Source organism: Magnolia sinica, chromosome 1, assembly GCF_029962835.1.
Source record: "Magnolia sinica isolate HGM2019 chromosome 1, MsV1, whole genome shotgun sequence".
NCBI lineage: Eukaryota > Viridiplantae > Streptophyta > Magnoliopsida > Magnoliales > Magnoliaceae > Magnolia > Magnolia sinica.
In genome coordinates this window covers 137,070,871-137,090,667 of record NC_080573.1, presented here as the reverse complement: position 1 = coordinate 137,090,667, position 19,797 = coordinate 137,070,871, and the positions used below count along the sequence as shown (strand labels likewise).

At 38.6% G+C, this 19,797-nt stretch overlaps 1 protein-coding gene and 1 long non-coding RNA gene across 2 annotated transcripts; both read right to left on the bottom strand.

The window, feature by feature from the left end:
- Positions 1 to 5,208: 5,208 nt before the first annotated feature.
- On the bottom strand, positions 5,209 to 7,155 carry LOC131220052 (uncharacterized). The gene is made up of 2 exons (XR_009158524.1): positions 5,632 to 7,155; positions 5,209 to 5,438 (listed from the first exon to the last, which is right to left on the bottom strand). It is a non-coding gene; the product is annotated as an uncharacterized LOC131220052 (long non-coding RNA).
- An 8,675-nt stretch (positions 7,156 to 15,830) lies between these two features.
- On the bottom strand, positions 15,831 to 18,066 carry LOC131220043 (uncharacterized). The gene is made up of 2 exons (XM_058215021.1): positions 17,596 to 18,066; positions 15,831 to 16,562 (listed from the first exon to the last, which is right to left on the bottom strand). Exon 2 carries the CDS (start codon positions 16,512 to 16,514, stop codon positions 16,098 to 16,100), a length of 417 nt encoding a protein of 138 aa, XP_058071004.1. The 5' UTR covers positions 16,515 to 16,562; positions 17,596 to 18,066; the 3' UTR covers positions 15,831 to 16,097.
- Between the last annotated feature and the right edge of the window lie 1,731 nt (positions 18,067 to 19,797).

Here is a 19,797-nt window from a genome sequence, read left to right as displayed (position 1 = left end):
ACTTGGTGAGCAACATCAATATCAAAGTAACCGAGTCACCGAACTAGTTCGATCCGAGTTCGAGTTAAGCTAGGTTCGATTCGAGTCGAGTCAAGCTGGGGCCAACTCGAACTTGGCTCAAACTCATTTTCGAGCTCAAAAAATCAGCTCGAACTCAGCTTCAAACCGAGTCGAATCGAGCTTTTTCGAGTTGAGTCGAGCCAGCTAACCGAGCTAGCTCAGTTCGTGTACACCCCTAGAGGCAGGTTTTAATCTTTCTTAGTCTAAAAAGTATAATTGTATTTTAAAAGGACGAATAAGACCCTCCCTTCATAAACAAAATGGGGAAAAACAAATAGCACCCTCCCTCTAAAAATAATTTGTATTCCATAAAAGATACAAGAGTGCGTGTTATTTGTCTTTGGCTCAAACAGAGGGTGCAATATTTCAAAACCCCCAAAGATGTCCAATTTCCCTATTTCAACAAGCATCAATGAATCGGAGGTTAGGATAGCCAGATGATCATATTTCAATAATAATAAAAAAAGGTGTCCACCTATCACTGATTAGGATTGCCTGATCAATCTCATTTTGGGAAGTGGATTGGGTGGTGACCCCAACCCCACCCAGCTAGGTGGTGTTGGGTGTTGTGGGACCCACCATGATGTATGTGTTTTATCCACATCGTACATCCATATTGTCAACGCATTTTAGGGCATGAGCTTAAAACTGACCTAGATCAAAAGCTCAAGTGGACCACACTATATGAAATAGATTGTTTTAGGGCATGAGCACAAAATTAAAACACCTCAAAATTCAAGTGAACCACACCATGGAGACAATGGGATAATGACAACCAACATTGAAACCTTCCTTAGGCTAACATAATGTTTATTTGTCATCCAACCTATTCATAGGGTTACGTGCCTGAACAAAGAAAAAAAAAAAAAAAACAACTTTTAGCTTGATTCAAAAATTTCATGGCCCCAAAGAAGTTTTCAATAATAAATACTAAATTTCTACTTTTTCTTATGTAGTCCACTTGACATGATAAAATAGATAAATCACAATGAGTCCGGTTACCAAAGATATCAGCCCCCCACAATCAGCTTCCTGTCCTACTTGACTGGCCCATCAGTGACAGTAGTCTCTCCATCCATAAGCAGTCTGCTATCCAATCAACTTTTACTTGATACACGTAGGTTAGAGATGGGCCCAGTTAAATGCATACTCAATTGAACAACCGTCCAATATCTAACAAAGCCTTAAGGGCCAATCAAACTCTGCCACATCATATCCTCTTCTGCGTTCAGCAATGGTAGTACTGAATCCCATTTGTGAAGCCGATTGGCTGGTGTACCTCTCACCAGCTATATAGTTGATGTATTGATGTCAGTAAGTTCCGTGGATCTGATCATGAGGTATGTGTTATATCCAAACCGTTCATCCATTTCGCACGCTCGTCTTAAGGCTTGAGACAAAAAATAAGACAGATCTAACTATCAAGTGGACCACATTGCAAAAGGCAGTGGGGGATTGAACGTCTACCATTGAAACCCTTTTGGGGGTCATAGAAGTTTTGGATCAATATGAAATTTTTTTTTCCTCTTCATTCAGTTCTTTTTGACCTTATGAACAGATTGGATGGAAAATAAACATTATGGTGGGCCCTACGAATTGTTTAACGGTGCAAATCATTATCTCCGCGGCTATTTTTGGTGTGGTCCATATGATCTTTGGATATTATTCATTTTTTGGATAGTGCTCTAAAATGATCTCTAAAAATAGATGAACGGGGTAGATATAATAAATACATCACTGTAGGGCCCTTGTAACTTTGATTTCCTTTGAACCGTACGTAAAACTCGGATCTCGAGGAGCGTTAGTGCTTGTCTTGGCACGAAACGTACCCACAGTAGCTATACGGTTGGTGTGTGGTACACTAGCTAATCCGCTTCCATCTATTTGGGAGATCATGCTAAAAAGTAGCGGGGCTTGAATGCCTGCTTTTGAAAGCTCGCTGGGGTCACAAAAGTTTCGAATCAATATTTTATTTCTTTTCCTCATCATTGGTGTCTCTGTGATTTTACCAAAGATTTCTTGACACCTGATCCATAGCTTAAGCGGTAGACTGAGTGAAAGATACCTCGTTTCAACACTTGGAGTAGCTACACTAATGTGTGAAAAAAAAAACCCACAGATTTGTGGCAAAATAAATGTTGCAGTAGGCCTTATGAAATTGAAACATTCAGGGGGCAACAGAAGCTTTCTATCAGGCTAGTATATTTTTATTTTGCTGTTCATCCACGGTGCCATGACCTTATGAACGGTTTGGATGGCACCTAAACCACAAAGGGGACCCAGGAAGATTTCAACGATTGGCCTTTGCTTCCCTACTTTTACTTGACTTATGGCCCACTTGAGTTTTGGATCTGCCTCATTTTTAATCTCATGTCCTAATACGAGCTGGCAAAATAAATGGGAAGGCGAATTTCTCACAAACATCACGGCCCACCTCCACGGCAACAACTTTTTGTGGTAGGGAAGCGGAGGCCCACAATGATATGTGTATATTTTATCCCAGCCGTGCATACATTTTGCCAGCCAGCTTGTTTTAGTCATGAGCCCAAAAATCAAGCAGATCCGAATCTAGATGAAATAAATCATAGGAAACAGTGGGAAAATGACACCGAACGGTTGAAACTTTCAAAGCCCATGTAATGTTTATTTGCCATATAACCCATTGATAAGTCAAACAAACTTCGATGGGGTTAAATCACCGTTGCTTTATGTGGTATGGTCCCTTTAAGCTTTTAATCTGTCATAACGGATGGAAGGTGTGATAAAACGTACACAAGAGAGAAGGCCTCACAGCGCTCAACACTAGCTAGCTGGGTGGTGTTGGAGTCGCCACCCAATCCGCTTCCACAACGGGTGTTGTATACTAGTCAAGGGAGCCGATTATGTGAGACCCCAGCCTCAACCAAGACGTTGGGGCCCTTATTGTGTGGCCCACCTTGATTTTTGTATTTTCGTTTTACTAAATCATTTTAGAGCATGATCCAAAAAATAAGGAGGAACCAATTATCAGGTGGACCATACTCTAAGAAACGAAACAGTGATGATTGAACACTCAACCATTAAAAACTTCTTGAGGCCAACCTTAATGTTGTTTCCACAGTGTTTATTTGCCAGGATGAAGGGGAAAAGATATCAGCTTGATCCAAAACTTTTGTGGCCCATTAATGCTCAGTACTATTGTTTCCTTTGGTATGGTCCACCTGATAATTGGAACTACTTAGTTTTTTGGATAATACTACCCAAAGATGATCTGAAAAAAAAAAAAAAAAAAAAAAGGGATGGACAGATTGGATACAGAATAAACACATCAAGGTGGGCCCCACGTAGGCTGTCTCCTAATCCGCTACCCATAGGCAATCGACGTCCTAGATGGATTACTGTTTTGGCAGAAGTGTCAACATAGAATGTGCGGGTGAGACCGTTGCCGTTAATCAAATGAGGGCACTGCAAGCATGCCTGATGGGTGGACCAGTCTGATTTTTAAGCCAGGGCATCCCATCATTTCGCCCTACCTGATGAATGGTCTGGATGTGCACACGTGTTTCATGTTCATGTGTCCATCTGAAATGTTGGACCATTTTGCATTTCTCGTAAGCAAAACCTCAGAAATGTTCAACTCCCTAATTTGCATTTCGCTGATCAAAACCGTTCATCAGTTGGGTCTCGACTTGGGCAAGCAGTGATGGAAAACTTACATGGAATGTAAGACCGAGTTAGCCCCATGGCTCAGTAATGGATGGCTAAAGAAAGGAGACTTTATGGTTCCCAGCTGTTCAGTTGCAATTGCCTAATCGCTCCTGTTCTGGGTTTGCAAAACTTTGGGCTAGCTCCTAACTGCTGGTAACTCTTAAACATGTATATGGTATAGTTGCACGGCAATCCAAACCGTCCAAATTGCCGAGCCAACTGTGGATAGAGCATGGCCCCAACATTACACTGAGAGGATATTATTAACCATCCGATTCTCCCTTCGAATCGGACCACTCACTATTTTTCTTTCGACCATCCATTTGATGGACATTAATTGGATGATTAGTATTGCTTGATTAGTGTGTTTTTTAGATATGGTCCATCCACAATGGGACCCACAAGTATATTTTTGATATACGCTCCATCCACAATTTGGATGGTCCGGATAGTTGTACAACAATGCCACATGGGAGGATGTGTCACCACGGTTTTTTAAATGGCGGGTCTGGCCCAATTTTCAATTTAAGTCCCGAGCCGAGCCAGAGGATAGGTCCGTTGTTAATGGGAAGATCTGGGTCTGGAATTCCAATTACTAAACAGCCAGCACTTGTAGGAACCCAGGTTCATCCCATTGCCATGTCAGCCCAGAACATTCAAATTGCGGGCCCGACAGCAGATATTTGGTTGTACCAGAGAATGCTGTGAGTACATTTGGATGGCTTGTCGGTAAGTAGGGTCAATGGGCCAAATTCCTAGACCCAAGCCCGAGAGCCAGGCTGACGGGCTCTGAGACACATCCCAAGGCTGGCCAAACTAATAAACATGATTGAATTTTTTGGCCTGGGTGGGCCCAATGAAATGGCCCGGCCCGGCACCTAAACCATTTAAGGTGAAGAAAATCATAATAGGGAATGAATGGGTCATGAGATGCATCGAAGTCTGAAGTAGGGAGTGACAAAGGTAAAAATGAGGAATTCTGCAGAAAAGGAAAAAAAAAAAACCAACTTGCACAACTGGTTTTTAGACCAGACTACACACTCCTTTCAGCAATGATTCACTGCACAGACAAGTTCATGTCAAAAGCATATCATGAACTTCTACTTTTCCATTTGTAGCAGCTTCTGTAACATGGTGCAACCAAGTGCATTTGGATCAATTCAGTAGTGCGGAAAGGATTAGATTTGTTGTGTGTTCATGGTGTAGGAATAAAGATGAAATTGCAGTTACATTCCTCTCAACTCCAGCTTGAAAGCAATGCAGAACACAATCCCAAACCTAATAGCTCAATATTGATACATAGGAAGGCAATTGCAGTTCAGCCATTACCACTTCACTACTGGAATTCAATGCGATAGAGCAGCCAAATGCAGTGGGATATGAGGTTGCGAGGGGGGGAATAAAAAAACAATTCCAAGTGTAAATGCCTTACATCCAGCAGCAGAAGGCAATGAAAGACAATAAAGCAAAGTCAAACTCAAGTCGCATTAATAGTAAATAAGCAGTGAAACCCAGTTTTGATATAATAAGATGGAGTGCAAAGATGGAAGGGTCGGGATCTTCAAATCTGGAAGACATTGGGGCATCCCCTATCAACAGTTTGGCCCATCTGATCAATGGTCTGGATCACTGAACCACAAGGCAAGAATCCAGCACGTCAGCAAGATGTACGTCTGCAGCTGAGCATAATCCTACAAATAGTCATTGGTGGATTAGAAGTAAAACCATGTTCTGATTCCATTGCTATATAGGCTTTACTGCCCAAATAGTTAGAATCTCGCTCAGTTGAGTTGCATAAGCAGAATTTGCTCAACCAACTCAAGATGAGAGAAAACCTGACATCTCCACACTTGATTTGTGAGTATAGATGAACAGAGAACATACCTGATAAATGAGCAAGCCAACTTTCAGCAATCTCGGCAGAAATCCAGCACTCTAGCAGCATCATGATAGTCAGAGCCAGCAGCTGGGATCTTCGAAACATTATCCACGAGTTGGGGTGTTTGTGGGGGGGGGGGGGGGGGGTGTAGAGAAATGGTTGAGAATTGAGGAAGGATAATGGGCTCCACTGTAAATTGTTGGAGAATCACTCTCTAGTAAAGATTCAACTGACAGAATTAAAACAAGTTCATTTGATCATCAATTCATGCATAGAAGCTTCACGAGCATTGCTACTTCACAACCGTAAGCTTAAAGGAAACCTTCCCACGGTAACAACTTGCATGGAATCTAGACTAAGACTACTTTGAATAGGAAACTCAGCATAAAGAAAGGCATTAGGACTTGATCACATGAACCTGTGATCCAATTGAATAGATCTTGGGGGACCTGTTATTAACCAACCGGCTGTGGGGGCCAACCTTTGATCATCAGTGGTCAACCTCCACAACAGGGGCCTGGATGCATCAATGCAAGAGTTGCATTTGGTCCGGATGTGGATACCAATGGCATGACTCAATTTTTCAGAAGAATGCGATGGGAATGAATATCTTTTACTAAAGCGCAAACCCAAAAGTCGAAAAATGAAGGGTGCATTTGGTTTGTTGCACCAGATATCATGATTAATCAGTCTATTCGGGTGCAAAATATCATGAAAGCCATGATATTTCATGCAACCAAATGCACCTGAAAGAACTAAACCAAAGAAACAATCAAAATGAGCATGGAAAGCCATACCCAATACATGGAGATAGAATGATTTAGAGAACGACTGTTTTGAATCCGAAATTCAAGCATCTAAAACTCCATACTTAAAGAGGTTTTCTGACATGCAGGTGTAAGGCAGCGCAACAGCACTCCACGCATTTACCAACATGGCACACAGATCTAAGCCATCCATCGAGTGGGTCCCACCATGTAGATCATCATCATCATCATCTAAGCCTTAGCCCAATTAATTGGGGTCGGCTATATGAATCATTTTCCACCATTCCACTCCATCGAGGGCCATAACTTCAGTCAGACCATAAGTCATAAGTTTTTTCTTACTACCTCCACCCACATCCTTTTGGGCCTTCTCCTTGCCCTTTTAGAGCCTTCAACTTCTAGCAACCAGTGCAACTTGGTTATCAAGTCAATGAGACCTCGAAACTGGAATCTCGAAGAAATGGATGAGAATACACCCAAAAGAATATTTGAAATTTTGAATAGAGAGGAACACAACTTTATTGATATCCAACTTCTTCTTACAAGACTTGAGAAAACTCATAATAGAAAATTTGGAATCCCTCCATCCCCCCGGAAAACGAATATTCAACGAGAATCCCTCCAACGAAAAAATTGATTCCAAATCAATCATAATTTATTTCAGATCAATCTAATATACCTGAGATGGTAAAATTCCTAATAATAATTTTTTTATTATAAAAAAAAAAATCTAGAAAATAATCCTACAAATCTTCAATCACATGTCCAGCAGTTGCTTTGCTTGTACACAGCTCCAGTCCAGTCACATCTTAGAGAAGAGAATCATGTATTTGGGTGTTTTCCACATGAGACTAGATCCTGCTTGGGGTGCATCAATGGCAATAGACGAGAATCTTGTATTCAGGGGTGTTCTCCATGTGAAATTACAACCCCACTTGAGGTGCATCAATGGAAAAATAACTCAGGTGTGAGGTTTGGAGCCCTCTCCTGATCCATCTACCTACAAGGAAGGTTTGGTGCCCTCTCTTCAGTTTATTGAAACATTGAACCTTTTCATGATCGTGTGGTGTCAAGTTCCTACTCTACAAAAACAGCTCATCTGCTTTTGTTCATGGACCATCCATTTCACTTTTGATAAGCAATCTAATCAGCAGCCTGTCAAAGAAACAAAAGACAGAGAAGATATATAATCTTAAAGCAGGAACAAGCTCGGGCAAAACCATTTGGCACCCCCATCCAGAAGCCCATCTTCCATATGGTTCACTCCCCCTTGAATGATGGAAGGCAAAAAAGATCAATGAAAGAGACACCTATGCATTGACCCAAGGTTTTGGTGCGCACTCATGTACATGCATACATGTACACTTGCAGACATTCAAGCATGCATGCATAGATCCACCCATCAGCCATGCATCCATGCATATATGTAACCATGAATCTGAGCAAGGTGTGTTTGTTAATAGGTATGATCGATCTGTTTAGTGTTAACCCTTGATTTAGAAAATTAGTAATTATATGTTTCGTGAATATAGTATGTGTATGATCATGTGCACATGCACTATTGTCACTTGCACTCAGAAGACCACCCGTTCATCCAAAATCTAGCCTATATCTAACCGTTGATCACTCAAAACCTACCCGATCATAACCCATGACCCATGTATTAAAACCATTCAACTAGGACCTCTTAATTACATTAAAAATCTGCACAAGTAAGATAAACCACTTGTACATCAAATCAGTCCAGTTTAAACCGTCTAATCTTCACCTTCATGTACCCATAAAGTTAGAAATAAATCCGCCTTCGTTTGACCCATGATCAGCACTTTAGACTTACAATACTAATGACCATTGAACCCATCTTGTAGATCAACCATTTAAGACATATGATAACGTGTCTAAACTGTCCCAAACAATCTAACTAAGAAGATAAACCAATCCCTCGATTCTCGCCTTTAACTGACGTGTATAAACTCCTCAACTCTATCATTAATCTTAGGCCATTCATTCATCGATCTACATATCTACTCTTATACTTGCCCATTCATCAAACCAACCACAGAAACACCTAATTAGCCTTAGACTTAGCAATCTAACCAGCCACAACATCATCAGACCATTCCATTATAGGGAACTTGCCCTAAAATCATCTAAACCACACTTCCACTCATTCATCCTTGATTCTAAACTATTCACCTTATTCCTTCATCATTAATAAATATTTTTCACCGTTGATTCTCAATTCTAATGGTTATAGATACACCTCTCAATCATCTAAAGTTTTCTATAGTGTACACATCCCCAACTACACCATTCTTCAGAAAACCTATTTGTGCAGATACAATCGTGATGAAAATTTAACCAATGATTATTCAACCCAATTGAATCATACATCTTCAATCTCAGCGTCCAATTCATGATATCAACTGTAAATTTTCATCATATCTGCTAGATGACCCGCCTAAAAATCAGACAAAAACTATCATTACGATCCACAGGCGACCCCCAATGAATCTATTGATTCACTTTTCACATTTGGGCCGCATCTGAGACTATTTTCGAAGCCCCTAGATCCACCAGATTCTATAGTTTCTAAAATCCAAAAAAGACCTGATACATTCAACCACACCCTGCATCGTACACCCCCACCTAAGATATCAAAATCCGATGGTCCATCCGTAAAACTGACCATACATACTTCTTAAGACCCCAGAGAACCCCATAGACCACTTGTTTCGTGTTTCTAAGATCATTTGACCGTTGTTTCGAAATCAATCCCTTCCAACCATTCGATAAAAATAACAAACTAGAATCATACTTTCAATGATTTAAACCAGTCATTACTCAGATCGCCTAAAACCATAGCATGTGATCAACATTCAGTCTTAAATCCTGACCCTTCAAACATGTAATCGAGCGACTTGAAGAGCATCCATGCACTATCATGCATCACCGAGTCACCGATTTGAACTCAGCCGAATTCCTCTCCTTTATATTCGAAACCTCGTCGCTGCAACCCATCAAAGTAGATTCGATGATCTACACCACCCATTCCCATGCTCTGCATGTGCATAGAAGAGAGCTGCAAAGAGTTGCGGAAGCAACGTGTGAAGTCGAAAATTCTGTCAATGTTTCTCCTTCCTTTTGTTCCCTTCGAGCACATGTTCAATACATCCGCCATCTTCAAAACCGCGGAAGATCTCTATTGCGTCAAAAGCCTATAACCCCACGACCCAAACTATCATCTAGTTGTCCATTCATTCTCAGCTTTGGGATCACAACGCATTGCCGAGAAGACCAGGTGCACTATTTCCTTCTGAAACCTTCTCCTTCATCTTTGGCAAAGTGCGGCTGTTGTTTCAATGACTCCATACCCACCATACGGAACCATCTCGACCATCCATTTCCTAGGCATCCATCCAATCAGTTTGTCCTACAAAATCGCCTTCTTCGAATACACAATACAATCATTACCGAGAAACCAACTCTACATGCCACTCCAGTTGTTCTCTGACTTCTTCTCCATCTTCCGCGTCGAGTTGTGTTGAGAAAGGGACACCATGCCACACCAAATCTAGACCGTTCCTCTAGCCTTCACCACTGTTCAACGGTTGCCGCATGTCACAGCAATACATGCTATAAAGAAACTCGTCTACTCATCTTCTACGATTATACACTGCTTAGAACCGAATTCCACAAGTCATCTCCTTCATTCACACAGCACAGCAAGTCCATGAACCACCCATCTGGACCATTCAAATCCTGGGTCCCATCATCACCAATCCATCCAAACCAATTAGTGTCGTTTGAATGTGCATTAAACGAAAGAAATCCTAGCCAAAAACCCCAATAGTGTATAGAATGAATTGATTAGAATGCCACAACGTGACTCAGTGAGTTATGATTGGTTACTCCAGTGAAATCGTTCGAGTAATCTTGTAACCAGGAGTTTAGAACCGGAACCAAGTCAGTGGGAGAGAGAGAACATATATTCAAGGAGTGAGCGTGTGAGAGAGAGTGCAACCAGGTCACTAAGTTTAGGCTGAGTTCGAGTCAAGTCAAGTTGCGTTTCAAGTTAATCAGCAAGGTGGGTAATCTTTTCCGACTTTTGGAAATTTTGATTTTTATTGAAAATTTTTATTGAAACTTATTGTTGAATCGTCGATTAAAATTTGGTTAAAAACTCAAATGTTAAAATTTATCAATTTAAATTAATATTGTAAAAAAAAAAAATTGCAAATTCAAGATTGTTTATGAATTTTTGAAATTGTAACTTAGAAATTAAATAATGAATTTATTTAAATTAAACCAATATTCATTACTATTTTATTTAATTTAATTCGAATAATTAAACCTAATATTGAAAATCATTTAATTTGAATTAATCCGAATTTTGAATATTATTCGATTTAGATTTATCTGAAATTCTTGAAAATTAATTAATTCGGATTTTGATTATTAATTCGAATTTCAAATATTAGTTAATTAAATAATCAAAATTAATGGAATTATATTTTAATTACCGATTTAATTGAATTAAAATAATTTTGACTAAAATATAGAATTAATTCGATTTAAATTATGAGTTAATGAAATTTACTATATAAAAAATTTACATTTTACAAGAATTAATTCAATCAAATTAAATTTATTAAGAGTAGACCATAATCGGAATTAAATTCTAGATTCTTGAAAATTAAAATGTTAGATTTCAACTTGACTTAAAATCTGAACCTGATAAGAAATTGTGTACATTGTTCTAAGAATAAGAAGGATGTGTGGTTGTGATGAATTTAGTGTTTTATATCTCCGAATAGAATGTTGATTGTGAGATTACATTCACATCATATGCATATTATCATTGAATGAGAATTGAATTGAGATGTGTGCTACCTTGGATTCCTTAAAAGTATACTCACAGGTTGACATGGGATAATTTGACACTTGCTCTAAAAGCTCGAACTGATAGAGCATGGCGAATTAATCCATTTATCTCATAGCCTAGGTCCCACATCTCATGGGCCCGAAATCACATAAGTACCGCCTCACACGAGCCACCCGCCTCACACGGGCCGCCCACCTTGAGTATGCCCCTGCATCCCACAAGCAACCCCACTCGAGGACGGTGTGAAAATGCCCTTACATTACTGGTGCTCTACCTTGAGTTTCCTAAAAGTAACACAGGTGCTCTTCCCTGGAATCATCCTAAAAGGACATACGCAATACTTTGCCTGAACATTCCTAAAATAAACACGGTGCTTTGCTTTGGTTATCCCTAAAAGTACACAAGGACATGAGATTACATTCGTTTAAGTTATATTGTTCATGAAAAACATTGCATGCATAACATCTCTTGATTATGTCATTTTAACCCATAATCTTACCTTCTCTGTGCTTTAATTCAACCATATTTCATTGTTTATATACATCTAGAAATTTCAAATTTTGGTGAGGAAATGATCCCACTAAGCATGTAAGCTCATCCCATCTTACTAATATTTTAGGACACGGAGTTTAGTCAGGGAGCGAAGCGAAACGGAGATCTATCCGCCTATCTAGCTGTAGATTTCTATTCTAGTTGTATCCAAAAAAATGTATAGTGGAAGCGCAAAGAAGAGTCTAGATTATTGTAATTAAACATTTTGTTGGATTTATTTTATGAAAATTTGTTTTGGTGTTATGTGATCTTTATGGAATTGTGGTTGTGAATGATTAAATTGTCAAGTCATGATTTGGGCTACGAAGTCGGGTCTTGTCAATCCGGGTACCGAATTTCGGGGCATGACACCTAGGTAGTGAAAAGTTATTAACCTAACAGCAACAACAAACAAATGAAATAACCGATTGGAAAATACAAAGGCTTCACCATAGCTGTAATAGTTTCAACAAAACCAGGAAGTCGAACATATTCTGCAAGCCTAAGACTGCCAGCAACTGAATTATAAAATCTTGCTTTAGTGATGCCATTTTGGGCTCAACAAGAAAATGATGAGATGTTATACTAGACATTCTCACACTTATATTCAAGCCTTAGGTGATAGGATCTATTCTATAGTTGCACAAAGCAAGCAAGAGGACAACGATTCAAATTCAGGTGTAGGGAAGCATCTTTTCCAAATGTAATCAACTACAAATGGTTAAGAAGCGGTAGCAGGAGTCTGAAGCATGATTCAAAGTAGGAGTGACACCTAGTCAGAAGAACCCTGCAACTAAGAATTCTATTCTCAAGACCTCATGATTTCAACTACCACTTGATTAGCTCACTAAGTATTGTGCTTGACCACCGACCATATAGTGAGTCGGAAGGCAATAGGTCACCGGAAACTTCAAATCCTCGATTCCATGCTAAAATAAGTTGGAAAAGGAATCAACTTCAAGGATTGAAGTTGGAAAAGGAATCAACTTCAAGGATTGGAATAAACAAATTGCATGAAAGTGTGATGTTGCTAACCAGCAGGGCTTTTTGGGTGAGATAGTGTATGTACTTTTGTGATTAAATTAAAAAAGATAGTGTACGTACATATATACACAAATGAGTAAAAATATATTTCTATAACTTCTATATTTCCAAAATGTTGAAGTGAAACACAAGTATAGACTTACTTCTAATTCATTCCATCAAAAAAGGTAAAAACCAAGGGAATGTTTGGATACATGGAATCCAAGACAAAATAAGAAAAAACAATAATTATCTAGTGATGATTTCCATGAGAACTATTGGAAATGGATACCAATTTGGAGCTCTTGTTTGGGTAGCAAGTGGAATATGATATTCCTCTCGCAATACCAAGAATACAGATTATGTAAAAGTGTAATGATTGCTTGGTGGAATCCACCATTTTATTTGCTATCCAAGCAACACCAGCCATCACAACCAAGGAAAACCAGTGTCGTCAAATGGCATAAGCAATCACTTGCAACCCAGGGCGTCTGTGCGCTACTGTGATTGCACAAACCCCTAAACAGTACTAGAATACACACACACACACACACACACACTGAAAAATAAGGAAATTGGAGAAAAATATAAAAATTACAAAAAAAAAATGTGGAAAATATGTAAAAATACAACAAGTGGAGGGAGGGGAGGAATTGTTTTTTACCTATTTCATTAATATTTTGTTATATTTATTACATCTATTAGACTATTTAGACAACAACAAGTCAACTAACAAGTACTCAAATGAATACATATATCAAAAAATATGGAAAAAAAACAAATAGAAATTTTATTGATCCCTAATCCATTGTGGCACATCTCCAACATCAATGGCATCATCATCATCAGAGTCATCTCCTTCTTTGATGTAAACTTCCTCTTCTTTTGTTTCTTCTTCATCAGTTCCCATTAGTTATTCCCACAAAGAGAGTAAGAGAGTTGAGAGAGAATGAGAGTAAGTATTAGAGTGTGGAGAGAGTAAGAGAGAATAAGAGAGTTAAGAGAAATGAGAGTAAGTAGCAAGTACTATAGCATTTAGAGTGTGTGTGTGTGTGTGTGTGTGTGTGTGAGAGAGAGAGAGAGAGAGAGATAAGAGAAATGAGAGAGAAGTACAAGAGAATTAAGAGTGTGTGAGAGAGAGCAAGAGAGTTAAGAGAAATGAGAGAAGTACTTGAGAATTTAGAGTGTCAGAGAGAGTAAGAATTAAGACAGATTAGGAGATGTGAGTATTAGAGTGAGAGAGAGAGTAATATGCTTGTGATAATAGGGGAGTAGGAGGTGCTTCTTTACAAGCAAAAAGAAAGAGCAATTGAAGCAAAAGAAAAAATCCTAACAGTCATGAAGGGTTTTTTTTTTTTTTTTTAATGACGTCCGAGTGTCCCCGCCCCATTTTGAGGCAAGATTATTCCCTGTGGATGCATGCAATCACCCGCACCAATAGTCATAAAGGTTATGCCATTGCATACAGTATATGCGATGACATAACCACATAACTATGGCTTATGCAATCGCATACTTCTCTATTCAACCACGTAAGCCCCAATGGCACAATAATCGCATATGCCACTATGGCTTATGCAGTCCGCTAATCTAAAATCGCATATGCAATACGCAATTTGCACATGACAACAATGAGGAAAACCTTTTCCTTTTCCACTGTTTGGCATGGAATCCATGGTTTCCAAAAATGGCCCAACTGCAAAGGAAAGCTCAATCATGTTAATGTTAATACGATAGTATCGCAAGTTGAATCCAAGTACCAAGTCAAAGCAAAATGCGGCAAATCACTTGCATATTTAAATAGAGAACCAAACACCCCGATCCATAGCTCAAGTGGTAGACTGAGTGAAGATAACCTCGTTTCAACACGGAGGTCTTGGTATTGATTCCTTTGTGGTGGTGGCTAACAGTGTGGTGTGTGCTGACAATGGGGGTGTGTACTAACAAGCTAACCAAAAAAAATATAATAGAGAACCAAAACAAAATGTGCTCCTAAATTTACGAACAGTATCAAAAGATGGGAAATATCATTAGCATAATGAAAGCAGACAAAGTAAAATATAATTAAAGAAAGAATGGATTTTCATGGGCATCTATAAGAAATACAATACCACTGAAACTGAGGCATGCTGCAAAGATGGTATGTAGTGTTTTCTAAATCAAATAATATCAAAGCATAAAGCATTACTAGCTTCAGCTTGATTTCAAGCTGCAAGAGGCTGCTTCAAATTTGTAAATTCACATCCTGGAGCTAGTGTAACATGGATGAAATAATCTCACCTTGAAATGGACAATGAATACTTGACTACGTTCTCTGTTGCGGTCTAATAGCTTACCCATTACGAAGTTGCTATAAAAAGGAATCCGTCTTTAGACCACTTTCTCCTCACTTTACATCAGAAACATAATACAGGTTATATGATAGATAAACCTACTGAAAAGGATAGAACCGTAGAAACCTCCACCATAAAGCAGGCAGTATCTTCTTTATTGAAACAGAAATAGCAGGAAAGTGAATATGGCACTACTATAAAATTGTGAAAGAGATACATTGACGTTTCTTAAGCTGATCTTCAAGAATATCACGTGCATGTTGCTTAAAGCTGGGTTGTTGGATACACCAAAGAACAAAAATGGTCAGTATTCGGTTTTATCAAGAAAAAAAATGACAAAAACTGATGGTGTTTTTAGCATTCACAGTGAGAGTGAGGTAGACCTCGAATTGCAGTTATGTTCCTTCCAAGTCAAATGATGTTTTGTATTCCTTCCTCAGTATGATAGCTGAAGAAGGAAACTACCATTCAGTTATTTCCACTTTATTTGGCTATGAAATTCAATAGCATGAATATCCAAACACACCCTATGTAAATTCAGAGGTGGAGGTGCTTAAATGGTATTGCTGCAATTCAATTATAGAGAATAAATCTGCTAACAGCTGATAGAGAATGAAACATGACCAGCAACAAAAGAACAAAAATGAACAAGAGGGAAAGGAGCCTTTTGGTTACAAATTCCACATCACATAGCTAATAGGGAAAAAATCACTAGCGAAAATATCCAATACTCGCTTTGTGGCTTCAGGGATCATTACAAAAACAGTATAACCTGTCCATATGCACTAGATGAAAATCATTCTACCCAGAAAGCAAAAGAGGGTAAAAAACAAAGCAAAAACAATAGGCAAGGAGATTAACGAAAAGGCTTAACAGACCCACAAATTAGCTGGAAAATGGCTGAAACATTTCAAGACATCCCATCACACATCTCACTTCCATTCCACACCAGCTTCAGCAGCCCGTCTAGGCTTGTTCTTGCGCCTGCTTCCATTTTGTCGAAACCCATTCGACTTGGTAGACTCATTGGCGCCAGACCTCGTCCCAACACCATTTTCCTCTTTAACTGGATCAGCGTTCTCTTTTACCTGCGTATACCTCTTCCTCTTCTTGCCATTTTCAGCTGCCACCGGACCTTTCATCTCTTTGCTAGGAACAGCAGCTTTCGAACCATCCCCATCTCCCTCTTCAATCTTCTCAGCCTCTTCTTCGTCTATGTCATCCTTCAAAGGCTTCTGAGGCCGCCCCCTTCGTTTATGGGCAGGAAGCGATTCTTCCCCACCACTTCCTGGGTCCTCGTGACTGGCAACAGCAGTCAATTTCTTCCCCTTTCCTCTACCTCTACCCATAAGCCCAAAACCCCTCCAAAGAAACACTCAAAGAACAAAGGAAACTAGCTGCAGAAACAACAAGACAGTAACTAAATTAAAAGAAATACATATTATGCATGAAATTCCATACAAATAAATATATATATATATATATATATATATATATATCTCTCACAAGGAAGACAGAAAATTCCATTTCCATCACTGAAAAAAGAGCGAAAGAAGAAGCACTCCCAATATCAATCTCAAATTTTGCAATGGAAAAACAAACAAAAAATACCAAACTGAGAGATAAAATAATCTTCCAAAACCCACCAAAGGAACTCAACAACAAAGCAGGAAAAAAAAAAAAACATTCATGTTAAATTCCATCATAACAGTTTAGAAACAAAGAACAGAAAACTGAGAAAAAGAGATTCACTAGAAACTGAAAATCAGATCATGAAATTGTCTGCTTCAAGGGTCTTACTATCTCTAATTAGACAAAATAAAAGAAAATTGCCATACCAAGATAGAAACTCCAATTTCCACTTTCCATATCAATATTAAAAAACAAAAATTCAGGTAAAAACTCGGAATCAGGCACTGAAAATCATCTTCTCGAAAGTGCATACAAGCTCCTGAAACCCCATTAGAAAGAACTCCAAAACAAACCATATAAATCCATTTTTAACGCCTGAAGATAATAAAACCTCTTACAGACTTCACTTTCAATAGCAAATGAAAGGTAAGAGCTTGACTTTCAATCAGACTAAACAACTGTCCTTAAAAAAAAGCATACAATCTCCATCACCAAAAAACCTAATTACACACCCCACAAAGAATATAAATCCATACCAACTTCACTTCAACAGACCAAAAAGAAACGAAAATCAGACCCCTAAAAGAACATGTTGAAGAAACCATACAATCACCTACAAAAAAATCCCATCAAAGGCCAAAAAAATAAAAAAATCCATCACCAAAAAACCCAAAAGACGAGAACTCCAGAGAAATTCAATCTTTATAAGGTAAAGGAGAAGATAAAATCTCACATGATACTCAAATTCGCTCTCATCAGTTAAAAGAAAAGGAGTAAGAGCTGAGAAATGAAAATAACCTCACATGAAGACACCTTCCTTTGCAACAGCCTCTGAATACCCATTTCTCAAAATCTGATTGAGATGAAGAAATTCAGAAAGACAAAAAGAACAAAGCAAGGATTTTCTTTTTCTCCGTTCTTTTATTAACAGTAGAATCAGAAGCATAGATTTAAAGGTGGAAACTATTATCTGGGTTAAAACCAAAGAAAACCCAGATCAGGTACAAAGAAAAGATGCAGAAATCTCAGCAAGAAGATAGATTTTCAAAGACATGGGTCTCTGCCATCTGAGCTCCGCTAGCTGTAACAGAGAGAGAGAGAGAGAGAGAGAGAGAGATTTGTTTGGTGGTTTTGGAGAGTGAAATAGATATAGACGCTGATGACTTTTATTTGAGAAAGATTTCAATACTCTTGCGGACTAAGATCGACGATACGCAGGCACTAAAAAATTATTCACGTGAAAGTTGTAAGCTATAAATTAGTTAAACCGTCCAGAAAATGACATCGACTTTAGATGTCTCATAAAATACCAAAATATTGAAATAATATCTTCTTTAACTGGTATCTAATGGACTGGCGAAATAGAAAATAATCCACCTTCCCTAATTCAACAAACAAACTTACAAAAATCGCAGATTAAAGTAATTAAACTAGTGTTAGTTTAGATTTATAGGCTTTCTATAGTGGTGACCAAGATCAGGACGGTTTGATTTTTAGTTACTTATATTCCTCGTTTACATAAGAAAGTGGATGTGTATCATGCATTACATTCTATTGGAGTATCAAATAGCTCTCTCTTTTATTTGTATGGTCACAAGGAACCTCAGTCTCATTATTTTGAAAAAAAAAAATTGGTAGTTTCTGGATTAGAAAATACATGATCCTGTTGGCTGAACTATACACTGGAATTCAATGTATTCACTCCCGCATGTTTGATCTGAGCCGTCCGATCAATTTCCCACCTCTTTGATTGTCCTTAAGCTAAAATCAAAACATTTAAGATATTCTGAGTTGTTTGATCAATTGCCTTGTCCTGGATTAGTGCCAGATATTGGGCAACGGTCGACAGAGAAAAGCCCCTTGATTGAATGGCTAGGATCATCTGTATGCTCAAATCGGAAAATCTGGCCCACATATTGGAGTTTCTGGATTAAGAGGCATGCGCATGATCAGACAAGAGACATACATATGAATAGGTAATTCAAATTAAACGGTCTGGATTGTGGGTCTCAGTTTAGATGCATTACGTTTATTTGATTATTCGGATTGGCTGGCATTTATTGGACAGTTAAAAGATGAAAATATCCAATGGTTCATTTTCAACAGACAAATATCCACCAGTCAAATTTAATTTTGGTATATGAATTAACGACGGTAGACTCCAAAGTTTGAGTTATTGGTGCCAGGTCTGAGTGCCTGCGTATCAGGCGTTATACGCTGCCAGAGTATAAAATAATTCCACGTTTGGGAACGTGGAAAAGAATATATATATATATATATTTTTTTTCTTATTTGGAGGGTAGTATCGCCATTTAGTTGGGAGTGCACTGTTGTCTGTTAGGTTCGTTCTCGACCAACTTGAAACTCTGAAAGAGTGCTGCGACTGATACGCAGCATCCAATTTTTTGACACGTGTCATTCATTACTCATACTAAAGTATCCAGATTGTGGGGTCTACGGTCATCGTACCAAAATCAGATTGGCTGAAAAATCTTAACGTGGATGCTCGTTGATGATTGCGACCAATGGCTACTTTTATTCTGGACCTTCCATTAAATGTCCAACAATCGATCAGTTAAATAATCAAATTAGAGTAAATTTCGGTTTAAAATCCATCTAAGCTGTAACTCATCACTTGGACGGTTCGATTGAGTTGATTATTTGCCACGTGTAATCTATCCGTGGCTGCCTACCAACTATTACACTCTGCCAGAGTATCCAAGTTTTATTTTTTTTCACTCTAGCGAATAACCTCCCCCCTATCGCGGCTGAATTACAGAAACCGTCCGACATGACGAAAATACCACTAAAAAAGTTGGCTTTTACGTGCGATATGAGAGCTGGCCATCGGGTAATTTCATAGTGCAGAGAAGCCATGTCATAAAAATAAGATCAGATGGCGGTATAGGTGTACTTTGTATGGTGCTCATAAGGACCACATTGACGTGATTTTGTAGAGAATTTGATACTCTCGGATTCCAGAATTATAATTTCCATATA